The 12,766-nt window shown below is 46.5% G+C and overlaps 1 protein-coding gene across 3 annotated transcripts in view; it reads left to right on the top strand.

Moving 5' to 3' along the window:
* SCAP (SREBF chaperone) overlaps positions 1–12,766 on the top strand; it is a 90,218-nt gene that overhangs the window by 62,249 nt on the left and 15,203 nt on the right. For all 3 annotated transcript variants that reach the window (XM_060022369.1, XM_060022368.1, XM_060022367.1), the window contains exon 3: positions 2,784–2,913. In XM_060022369.1, coding sequence (XP_059878352.1) covers positions 2,784–2,913 — 130 coding nt within the window. The remainder of the gene's footprint in view (positions 1–2,783; positions 2,914–12,766) is intronic.

Here is a 12,766-nt window from a genome sequence, read left to right as displayed (position 1 = left end):
GAGGACTTGAGCAACACTGAAACCAGCTAGACCAATACACATTCTTCTCAAGTGAACATAAGCATTCTCCAGGATAGACCATATGTTAGGCCACAAACAAGTCTCAGTAAATTTAAAAAGATCTAAATCATACAGAGGATTTTTTCCAATAACAGCAGAATGAAACTAAAAATCAATAATAGAAGGAAGGCTTCCCTGGCAGTGCAGTGGTTAAGAATCCGCCAGCCAATGCAGGGGACACGGATTCGAGCCCTGGTCCAGGAAGATCCTACGTGCCGCGGAGCAACTAAGCCTGTTCGCCACAGCTACTGAGCCTGCGCTCTAGAGCCCGCATGCCACAACTATTGAAGCCTGCGCGCCTAGAGCCCGTGCTCTGCAACGAGAAGCCACCGTGATGAGTAGCCTGTGCACTGCACTGAAGAGTAGCCCCCACTCGCTGCAACTAGAGAAAGCCTGCGCATAGCAACGAAGACCCAACACAGCCAAAAATAAATAAGTAAAATAAATAAATTTAATTAAAAAAATAATAGAAGGAAAATTCACAAATACATGGAAATTAAACAGTATATTCTAAAACAACCAGTGGGTCGAAGAAATCAGAAAGGAAAATAGAAAATAGCTTGAGATGATGAAAACAAAAACACAGTATACCAAAACTTATGGGATGCAGCGAAAGTAGAACTAAGAGGGAAATTTATAGCTGTATAAAGAACTGCAGACTCATATCTAGAATATATAAAGACGACTCAATTAAAAACAGTTAAAGAGTTGAAGAGGTGCTTCACAAAAGAGGATTTATCCAAATGGCTAATAAGCATATGAAAGAGTTTTCAACACTATTTGCTGTATATTAAAACCACAGAGAGATACCACCACCTCCTCCTCTAAATGGTTAAAATTAATTGGACTGACAATATCAAGAGGTGACAAGGATTTGAAGCAGTTGAAACTCCTATCACACTGCTGGTGGGAACATAAATTTAAATAACTACTTTGGAAAACTGGTGTTATCTACAAAGCTAAATATATGTATACTCCACAACCCAGAAATTTCATTCTATGAATATACCCAACAGAAATGAGTGCTTACGTAAAAATGAGTGTATACATAAAAAGTACCACAATAGCTCTATTCTTAATAGCTTCAGCTGGGAACAGCCAAATGTTCCTCAACACTGGAATAGATAGATGCACTGTAATATGTTCATTCAGCAGAATAGTACATATGGAAAAGAATGATCTGCTACATGTGTCACTGTGGATGACTCTAGTAGATGTAATTTAAGTGAAAACAGCCAGTCACAAAAGAATACACAGTGGAATGGATGATTTCAGTTATATGCCATCAGAAACAGGCAAAACTAATTTATGGTGATAGGAATTCTAATAGCGGTTTATGGTAGTGGATACTCTTCACTGGGCCAGGGCACAAGGCCACCTTCTGAGGTTCTGGAGATATTTTATAGCTTGATCTAGGTAGGGGTTACACAGGTGTAGGCATATGTAAAAATTCATTGCACTATATACTTAAGATTTTTTAAAAATTTATATTTTATTTTTGGCTGTGTTGGGTCTTTGTTGCTGCGCACGGGCTTTCTCTAGTTGCAGAGAGTGGGGGCTACTCTTTGTTGCAGTGTGCAGGCTTCCCATTGTGGTGGCTTCTCTTGTTGCAGAGCACGGGTTCTAAGCATGCAGGCTTCAGTAGTTGTGGCATGCGGGCTCAGTAGTTGTGGTTCGCAGGCTCTAGAGCACAGGCTCAGTAGTTGTGGCGCACGGGCTTAGTTGCTACGTGGCATGTGGGATCTTCCCGGACCGGGGCTCGAACCCATGTCCCCTGCATTGGCAGGCGTGATTCTTAACCACTGCACCACCAGGGAAGTCCCTATACTTAAGATTTGTGCATTGTACTACATAAAAGTTAATTCTCAGTTTTATTTAAAACTGAGAATTAACTTTTATGTAGTACAGTTTTTTTTTTCCCCGCACCATGCCACATGCGGAACTTGCCCGACCAGGGATCAAAACTTCCCCCCCTTCAGTAGAAGCGTGGAGTCTTAACCACTGGACCACCAGGGAAGTCCTGAAGAAAAAGTTTTAAAAGAAGTGAAACCTGAAACAAAAGCACATCCATTTGCCAACTTTTTGATGTTAGGTCAAGCTTTTTCCTTTGCATGTGGTGGGTCCATTGACTTCTGTTCAGCCTGATCTAGTGTAAACCACACCCTCAATGTGTTATGCACAGTTTCCATGGTCTGTCCCTTTAAATTCGAGCAATTTGCTCAGCAGTCTGAATCAGGATTCTTTTGTTTCCCCAGTTTTTTTTTTTTTTTTTGGCTGCACCGCACGGCATGTAGAACTTCCCAACCAGGGATCGAACCCGTACCCCCTGCAGTGGAAGCACAGAGTCTTAACCACTGGACCAGCAGGGAAGTCCCTCCCCAGTTTTTTCTTGTTGTCTTACTTATGTTTAATTTGGCGAGAAGTTTGTGTAGCATCTTGCCTTTATTACATCTCCAAAAATATTCAACCAGTAAACTACTTCATAAAGTAGTTTATGCATTGGGCTTCCTGTGACTAAAAGGGAGTTTGAAAAATTCTGATCTAGAGGCTTCTGAGTTTTCTCCTAGCTCTGAAGTTTTATGACTAATATTTTGTACATTTGTACAGTTCTCCTAGCATGGAGAATTTAGTGCAACTGCAGTGGTTCCTGCGTCACTGTTACCTCAGCACAGCTTCTACCTGCCATCGTGTCCTAACTCTTCTCTCCTTTTTGTTCATCCCAGCTACCCACTGCTGAAACTCCCGTTGCCAGGAACAGGACCCGTGGAATTCACCACTCCTGTGAAGGATTACTCGCCCCCGCCTGTGGCCTCTGACCACAAGCCAGAAGAGCCTAATGAGCAGCCAGAGTGGGTAGGTGCTCAGTGTATCGCTGAGGAGAGCCCTGGGCGTTGGGTGCAGACTGGCCGAGGCAGGGGTTCTGTGAGCGAGTGAGGGTAGTCAGCTTCTGATGTGTGAATACATATACTGGAATAGTTTTATAAAGGCACAGAAAATATTCAGTTATACATTTAATACATCTAGTTATACATTCCTATTTTGAAAGGAAACACCAAACTACATAGAAAGAAGTGTGTCTGTCCTAGAAAAGCTGGGGATTGTGGTTGCCGTAGCTGTGGACAGCTGGGTCTGGGTTCATATGTAGGCTGCTCACACACCATGCACAGGTGCCAGGCAGTGCCCTGGCAAACAGGCCGTCTCCTTCTTGTGCAAGGTAGTTAGGGGAACCACTGAGCATCCCTAGAGAATGTTTTATCATCAGAGTCCCAACACCATTTAATATTTGCAGTGCACCTAATTTTTTCAAATCTGCTAGGTCCTGTTTTATCCTCACAATCCAGTCAGGTAAAACGTGCAGGTTTTGTTTATCCCTTTTGCAGTTAAGGAAGCTGGGGCCCAGAGTGATGATGTGCCTCAGTTTAAATTTAGTTTTCATGGGGTCAGCACTGGATTAGAACTCCAGATCTCCTGACCTGAAGCCCACTGCTGCTTCTGAATCATACTGTTCTCAGCTGACTGTCTCTGAGCTGAGCACTAACGTAAACGAGGAAGAAACAATGTTTCCAGTTGAGCGTCTGAGGTGCAGGACTTAACCCACCAGAACTCTGGACTCATTATTTGGAAATCTTCTAAGAGTGATTAGTTCGTCTCTAAGACTTTTACCTGCCAGGTATGGATGAAGTGTTCTTCCCTCATGTGTTGTGCTCTGGTCCCATGGATTGGTGCTGGGCTTGCTGAGTCTGTTGTTGAGGAACAAAACCAAGCTCAGGGCACAGAGCTTTTCCTCTCCCACCTTCTCTCTGACAGTGATTGCACATTCCTTCCCATTTCCTTTTCGGGTAATATAGCAGCCAGGTAACTTGTTATAAACTGTGCTCTAATGTTGCTGAAATAGAGACATATCTGGTAAGATAGGTATGTGTTACAACTACGCATGGTATCAAGAGGAAGTACACAATCCAGGCTCAATGGTACTCTGCCCATGAAGGTCAGATGTGGCAGAAACCAGTTCTGTTGCTTCATGTCTCAACTTGACCCTTGGCTCACTATGGGACCTTGCTGGATCAAGCCTTTTGCCTCCATTAACCTCTTCATGCAATTTTACCACATAATGGAGCTGATGGTTCCTGGTCACAACAGGGTCGTCTGTGTTTGTGAATGTTTTGTGACTAGTAGAGTTCAGTGGACCGGATGGTACAGAATAGATGTTTCATGGTACAGCTGTTAGGGTTTACTTGTTTGTGAGCCCTTTAAACTTCCTTAGTGTTCCGTCTTTGGCCTGGGATGGTGATAGTAAGCAGGTGTACAAAATAACTTGAGGGTTCAGGAATTACAAGATTGTCCCTTTTTTCTCTTTCTGATTGGGGTCCCCAGCCCCTGAAAGGTTGAGAAGGAGACCCAGGCCCCGGTGCAGTCACCTGGTGTCATGCAGCTCAGTGCTCAGTTATCTCACCTCCATTGACTGTTCGTCATAAAAATAAAGGTCAACAATATAGGAATTCTAAGGGTTGCTTTAATTATAAGGAACAGGAAACACAACCCAAACCAGAGTAAGTGAAAAGGGCGTTTTTTGGGTCATATAACTCACAGCCACAGGCAGGGCTTACTCAAGGGCAGCATGGTTTAGGCCTCAGAAGGAGTCCACCTCTCAGCTCTGCCCTGTCTGGATCAGCTCACTGTTGTCTCCCTAACAGTGGCTGCAGCAGATTCAGTCCCATGTTCTTGCAATATCCAATCCAGTGGAGGATGAGAGGGTGCCCACTTGGCTCTGAATGGGGTTCCCTGCCTGTCCCCACCCCAAACCCTGTGGCCGAGGGAGGTGCTTTGTTGACTGACTTCATCACCTGATTGTCTTCATCACCAGGCTGAGGATGAGAGAGGATGGTTTCCCAAGGAAAATTAGGACGCTCAGGCACTGGGCGTCTACTGCTCACACCAAGGAACCAAAATGTCCTTCCTTCCTCTGTTCATTCCTTTATTCAGCACATGTTTATTGCACGTCTGCAATGCGCCTGGCAGAATGATCTTGAGCCTCACTGCTCCGGAGGAGATGTAGTGTGCTTGGGAGGAGAAGACAAAGATATCAGTTTAAAATAAATTCAGCATATGTCAAAGGGAAACAGGAGCCAACTGAAAGAGCTCCAAATGGCCAATGCTGGAAAATAAAATACACTTTGCAAAAAAATAAGTAAAGTAGTATTGGATTATAACCCACAGTGTAAAATAAATGTCTGAGTCCATATGATTGAATAAATCAGCGAATGAAAATAGACAAATCTGGGCAAAAATTCTAAATTTATGTAGCTGGGCTTCCCCGGTGGCGCAGTGGTTAAGAATCTACCTGCCAGTGCAGGGGACACAGGTTCGAGCCCTGGTCCAGGAAGATCCCACATGCCACAGAGCAGCTAAGCCCGTGTGCCACAACTATTGAACCTGCGCTCTAGAGCCCATGAGCCACAACTACTGAGCCCGTGTGCCTAGAGCCTGTGCTCCGCAGCAAGAGAAGCCACCATAATGAGAAGCCTGCACACCACAACGAAGAGTAGCCCCTGCTCGCCGCAACTAGAGAAAGCCCGCGTGCAGCAACAAAGACCCAATGCAGCCAAAAATAAATAAAATAGAATAATTTTAAAAAATGCAGTAAAAAGTAATCATTGTATTAAAAAATATATATATATAGGTAGGTACTCTGCCCTCAGGGAGGTGTAATATAATCCCTCTTCCTTAATTGTGGACTGTGCATAGTGACTTTCTTCCAAAGAGTACCATGTGGAGAGGGGAGAAAAGAGTCTCTTTACAGTGGAGCACCTGAGCAAGGTGATGAGGGTCAACATCAACAGTGATAAATCAGGTTGATGGTATGTACCCTTGATGTGTGACAAGAAGGGTGCTTTACCTCTGTGGTCTTCCTCCCAAAAACCCATAACCCCAGTCTAATCATGAGAAGAACGTCAGACGAGTCCCAGTTGAGGGATGGTCAACACAGTTCCTGACTAGCGCTCCTCAAGACTGTCAAAGTCACGAAAAACAGAGTCTGAGCACTTCCCTGGTGGTGCAGTGGTTAAGAATCCACCTGCCAATGCAGGGGACACGGGTTCTAGCCCTGGTCCAGGAAGATCCCACATGCAGCGGAGCAAATAAGTCCATGCACCACAACTACTGAGCCTGTGCTGTAGAGCCCAAGAACCACAACTACTGAGCCCACGTGCTGCAACTACTGAAGCCTGCGCACCTAGAGCCCATGCTCCACAACAAGAGAAGCCACTGCAGTGAGGTGCCTGTGTACAACGAAGAGTAACCCCCACTCGCTGCAACTAGAGGAAGCCCGTGTGCAACAACAAACACCCAATGCGGCCAAAAAAAAAAAAGTCTGAGAAACTGTCACAGCCAAGAGAAGCCTCAAGAGACAGGACAACTAAATATAACATAGTATCTTGGATGGGATCTTGGGAGAGAAAAAGGACATAGGTACAAGCTAAGGAAATCTGGTTTCCTTACTTTTCCTTAGTGATAGTTTCTCAGACTTTCCTTGTTCTTAATGACCTGGACAGTTTTTTTTGGTAAATAAGTATTTTATTTTATATTATATTTATTTAATTAATTAGTTTTTATTTTTGGCTGCGTCAGGTCTTCATTGTGGCATGCAGGATCTTTTTTGTTGTTGTTGCGTTGTGTGGGCTTCTCTCTAGTTGTGGTGTGTGGGTTTTCTCTTTCTAGTTGTGGCGCTTGGGCTCCAGAGTATGTGGGCTCTGTAGTTCATGGCACGCAGGCTCTTTATTTATTTACTTATTTTAAAATTTTATTAAATTTTGGCTGTGTTGGGTCTTCGTTGCTGTGCACGGGCTTTCTCTCATTGTGGTGAGTGGGGGGCTACTCTTCATTGCGGTGCATGGGCTTCTCATTGAGGTGTCTTCTCTTGTCGCGGAGCATGGGCTGTAGGTGCACAGGCTACAGTAGTTGCAACACGTGGGCCCTAGAGCACGTGGGCTTCAGTAATTGTGGCACGTGGGCTCAGTAGTTGTGGTGCCGGCTCAGTAGTTGTGGCTCGCTGGCTCTAGAATGCAAGCTCAGTAGTTGTGGCGCACGGGCTTAGTTGCTCCACGGCATGTGGGATCTTCCCAGACCAGGGCTCGAACCCGTGTCCCCTGCATTGGCAGGCAGATTCTTAACCACTGTGCTACCAGGGAAGTCCTGCAGGCCCTTTAGTTGAGGCGCACGAGCTCAGTAGCCCTGCAGCATGTGGGATCTTAGTTCCCCAACCAGGGCTCGAGCCCGTGTCCCCTACATTGGAAGGCAGATTCTCAACCACTGGACCACCAGGGAAGTCCCGATCTGGACAGTTTTGAGGAGTGTTCCTCAAGTGGGATTTGCTTATTTTTCTCTAGATTAGAACGGGGTTATGGGTTTTTGGAAGGAACACTACAGAGGTAAAGTGTCATTCTTTTCACATCTGTCAGCCTCCTAAATTATTTTTTAAATTTCCATACATTAAAGTTCAGTCTTTGTGCTGTAAAGTTCTTGGTACTGTCAGGTTTGTTTGGGTTTTCTTTAAGCCTTCTAATAGAAGTATGGAACAATCTAGATGTGTTTTTAATTTGCATTTTCCAGATGACTACTGTCAAGTGCTTATTGTATTTGCATACCTTCCTTTGTGAAGTGTTTCAGTGTTCTGCCCGTTTTGAATTGAGCTGTTTGGATTTCGTTTTATTGAATTGTAATTCTTTCTGTATGCTGGAGGTGTCTCTATATAGTATATAGTCCTCTTTCTCCCCTTTTGCTGAAGTGTTCCCCCGAGTTGGGGTGATGTCTGCACCCTGCAGTTGGGCCTTTCTGTGTCCTCCAGAAAGGACTCTAATCAACTCTACTGGGTCCTTGTGCTCTGAGTTAGGTCTGCCCTGTGTTGGAGTCACTGATCAGTCGTCTTGTGGGGTAGGGGAGAACAGTTCCCTCTGGAAGGAGGGATGTTTTTACCAGAGGAAGACCAGAGCAAAGCAGAAAGGTGACTTTCTATTTCACAGGCATGTGACCTTGGGCAGGTTATGTAACACCTGTGTACCTTAGTTTCCACATTCATATAGTGGGGATAATAATTATACCTGCATTATACATTGCCATAGGATTAAGTGAAAGAATGCAAAAGTTAGGTCAGTGCCTGGCCTATCATTTGCATTCGATAAATGTTTCTGGCTGTCATTGCCATTGATTAGATCTGGTCGGAGCAGAGGGCAGAACAGAGGTTCACATGCTTGGACTGCCCTCTGAGTGCACTGGGCATGCACTCCTTATCCTTTGCTCCTTAGTTCACATCACGCTCTCCAGGAAGCCTTCCCCAGGTGTCTTGCAGATGTGTGCTCTGTTTCTCCTTGTGAACTGTAGTGTGACCTAGTTGCAGTCATGTTTCATTCAAATTTGTCCAACCTTTTGCACATAGTATATGCTTAAGAAAGGGTTTTTTTCTTTTGAATGACTTGTTGAATAAGCACGGCTTATTTAGGAGACAGATAGTCTGAAGTGAGGCATTTTTCTTGGAGCTTGATAGGGGATAAGTTAGGTGGGACCAAGTTAAATCTTGGGCTCTGGAGTTTAAATGAATTCTCTGGGCAGTAGAAAGCCATTCCCTTAGAGGCAATGACATGATGAAAGTGGTGGTAAGAAGGTCAATGTAATTGAACTTAGAGAAACTTGGAGACTGAGTTGACCGTGCCTAGGAGGGAGGGTGAGGGGACAAGAAAGTGGAGGAGAGATTGATTTTAAAGGGATGCCAAACCAATTTTAAGAGTTTTAAGACATAATGATACAACTAGATATAACTAACATGTATTTGGCCAGACACCTTACTAAATGGTTTCGTGTGTTCTTTTGTTTGGTCCTCACAGTGATCTGCTGAGGTCTGAGAGTTTATTCCCATTTCCCTCAGTAAGTAAGGGACTGAGGCTTGGAGAGTGTAGAGACCCTTGTCCAAGGCACACAGCCAGGGGTGGAGCTAGAATTTAACCCTGACGTGTCCCCTGAGCCTGCCCTTCCCACCACACCCCACCCCCTCACCTATCCAGGGCTGGAGAACAAGGAGCCGGAGCCCTGTTTTCCAGAAGAGCTGAGTAATGGGAGTCCTCCGTATGGTGTTGTAAAGGGAGCCCCTGGGTGTGTCAGTGTAAAGGTGAAATACCTGGAGCTCTAGCTTGCTTTCTCTAAATGTGAAGGAAGGATTGTGTTTAAAATAGCAAACTTGAGGTGTCCTGCACTGGCCTGGCTCCCCTAGACCAGGTCACCATGGAAACCTGAACCTCACACCAAGACCTACCTGCCGTGTCCACAGAGGTGGCTGGGCTTCCGGCCCAGCACTGCAGGGCTCGGTGGTAGCCTGAGCCTGAACGCAAGGTTTCCAGGGAGCCCTGGTCAGGGACCCCACAGGTCCTCAGGACCTCAGCTCCCCTCCTGCACTCCTTGTGCTGGGCCTTTCCATCTATGTCCTGTTCTCCATGGGAACTCACATAGTTCAGAACTACCCAGGCAGGTAGAATATACCAGCTTGGGAATTAGGCGGCCCTGGGCTTTAATCCTGGTCTGCTGCCTATCAGCTGTGTGTCCTTGGGCATACCCTATTTATCTCTCTGAGACTTGGTTTTCTTATCTGGGTCCTCTAGCTCAGGGTCTCTTACAAACTGCAATCCAGGTGTCAGCCAAGGCTGCAGTTATCTCAAAGCCTGACTGGAGAGAATCTGCTTCCAAGCTCGCTCAGACAGTGAGCTGGAAGCAGGTTTCTTGCAGGCTGTTGAACTGAGGGACTCTTGTCCCTCATTGGGTGTTGGCTGAAAGCCCCTCAGTTCCTTGCCACGTGGATATGGCTGACTTCATCAGAGTGGTGGCTCTAAAGGAGGGGGGCAGAGGAGGACTCGTAGTCTGATTTTTCCTTCCATTAAAAAAAAATTGTGGCAAAATACACACAACATAAAATTTACTCTCGGGCTTCCCTGGTGGCACAGTGGTTGAGAGTTCGCCTGCCGATGCAGGGGACACGGGTTCGTGCCCTGGTCCGGGAAGATCCCACATGCCGCGGAGCGGCTGGGCTTGTGAGCCATGGCCGCTGAGCCTGCGCGTCCGGAGCCTGTGCTCCGCAGCGGGAGAGGCCACAACAGTGAGAGGCCCGCGTACCGCAAAAAAAAAAAAAAAAAAAAAAAAAAATTTACTCTCTTAACTGTTTTTTGTTTGTTTTTGTTTTTGTTTTTGTTTTGGCTATGCCATGTGGCTTGTGGGATCTTAGTTGCCCGACCAGAGATTGAACCCAGGCCCCAGCAGTGAAAGCGCTGAGTCCTAACCACAGGACCACCAGGGCATTCCCTCTCTTAACCATTTTTAAGTGTGCTGTTCAGTGGTATTAAATACATTCACATTATTGTACAGCCATTACCACCATCCATCTTCATAACTCTTCATCTTGTAAAACAGAAACTCTGCACCATTAAACAGTAGCTCCGCATTCCCCCTTTCCCAGCCCCTGATAACCACCATTCTGCTTTCTGACACTATGAATTTGACAACTTTAGGTACCTCATATAAGTGGAATCATATGGTATTTGTCTTTTCGTGCGTGGTTTATTTCACTTAGCATAATGGCCTTAAGGGTCATAGTCTTTTGTAACCTAATCTCAGAAATAAGAGCTCATCACTTTCGCTATATTCTGTTTGTCAGAAGCACATCACTAGGTCCAGCCCACTCTCGAGGGGGATTATACTTGGGCATGAGCGCCAGGAGGTGGAGATTACTGGGGCCATGTTAGAAGCCTCCATCTAGTGAGCACTCCTCCCTCTGTACTCAGGGGCATCACTACTCCACTGGCCCTTACGCTTTCTCCATCACCCACTTAGGATACCTCGTGTTGTCTCTGTTTCCATGTCTGCTTCTTACTTGAGTATCAAGTAGGGATTATGATAGGGCCCAGCACAGTGAGTGGTAGGCCCTGCCCACATCTCCTGCTACCATTTTCGTGCCTGCCTGCTTTCCAGCCACCAGTATCCACATCTCATTTGTCAAAGGATCTCTGGTACAGAAGGCCTGAGGTGCTGGAGAATTCGCACCCCCTAGGAGCAGCCCTCAGCCAGTAACTGTAGGAGTTGGTATGTAACCTCAGCTGTCTTCCTTTATGTGGGATAACTCAGCTAAATCCAGTTATCCACAGAGGATGCTTGCTCAGTAGCACACCCTTTGTGGGCTGCCTCCCTTCGCTGCTCCTGTACCTACTCCCCTCCCTGTGTTTCCTCCACCTCCCAAGGAAACTACTTGTCTAAGGGCCTGCTGCTGGGGGAACCCAAACTAAGATAGTGAATGACAAGCGTTAGGCTCATGCCTGTAAGTAAACCACCATAAGAAAATTTTGATGCCCAGGAGAGGGAGTTTGAGGGTACATATATTGGACGATGAGTTTGACACAGTCATATTAAATGACTGATCCAAGATCTTGAAAAGAGCTGGACAGATGTGGAATAGCTGCTTGGAAAGTTCAGTTGGAAATCGGGGAGGTGAATAAGAGCCGGCCAGCAGAGGGAGGTCCAGCCAAGGCCGGAGAGCGTGGCTGTGCCGTAGGCTCTCTTCTACGTGGTTTTTGTCTGGTAAGGCTTACCAGCTGATGAATGAAAACAAATGAGCAGTGGATTTTACCCAGGGCTGGTGGAAGGTCAAAGGAAAAAGAGGTGTCTGGGGCATAGGGGTTACATATTCTTATGAAAATCTGATGAAAAAACCATGGATCCTCTCCCCTAAAAATGATGACAGTGATAATAATAGATACACTTTTGAGAAGAAATATGAGTTAAGCAGGGTGCTCATAGAACTCCTGGAGCCATCCCTAGAGCCCAGAACGAGAGCTCTGGTTCTGAAGTATGTTCGTTGTTACTTTGTTGAAATGGTGGCCTGGATGGTCCTGGGTGGGAAGGGGGCTGGATTTGGACTGGAGGGCCAAGACGCTGTCCTGCCTGGAAACCAGAGGTTCAGTTGCACAGGCTCAGTGGGCCTAAGGGTGGGGGTGGAGTATATGACGAGGGCCACGGGCAGAGGAGATGGTACGTGCGGAGTCACAGCCTTGTGCCCAGTGGGAACAGACCTGGATCTGGAGGCTCCACGGTGCCAGCTCTACCTGGGTGATGTGCTGTGTCCTTCACAGAGGTTCAGAGTTTGAGGATGATCCCCTGGGTATTATCGCTCTCCTTGTAGAGCTGTGGGTCTCTGGGCAGCTCCGTCCACACTCAGGCCTGTGTAGTGTGTTGAGTCGATGAGCTGATGTTTGGGTCAGGACCTGTGGCAGTCAGTTCTGTCTAGGTACCTCTCTACCTCCTGGCAGCTTCTAGTGGGCTGAGTCTGCTGCAGAAGACTAAGTGGGTGAGGACTTCTGTCCCCAGAGCCTGTCATAAATACACACTTCACAAAGGCTCAGATGGATACCTGGGGTTGTTCCTTTGCGCCCAGGGGCTCAGGGGCCCAGGAGATGTTAACTTGCTGTGTGTGATCAGCATCTTAACCCTTGCTCGTGCCATAGCCTGGAGTATGGCATCACTGAGTGGCTAGATGGCCTTCCTTTCATCTACACACCTGCCCTTCAGAGTTCCTGATTGCAGCACGGGCTTCAGGACAGTCCCCTCGTCCCTCGGCCAGGCCCGGCTCCTGCAGCCTGCTCTTCACAGTGCCTCACGCCTGTGGGCACACCATCCCTGT

Source organism: Delphinus delphis, chromosome 10 (assembly GCF_949987515.2).
Source record: "Delphinus delphis chromosome 10, mDelDel1.2, whole genome shotgun sequence".
Lineage (NCBI taxonomy): Eukaryota > Metazoa > Chordata > Mammalia > Artiodactyla > Delphinidae > Delphinus > Delphinus delphis.
The sequence above is the reverse complement of the archived record's forward strand: the minus strand, read 5'-3'. Positions and strand labels throughout refer to the sequence as shown.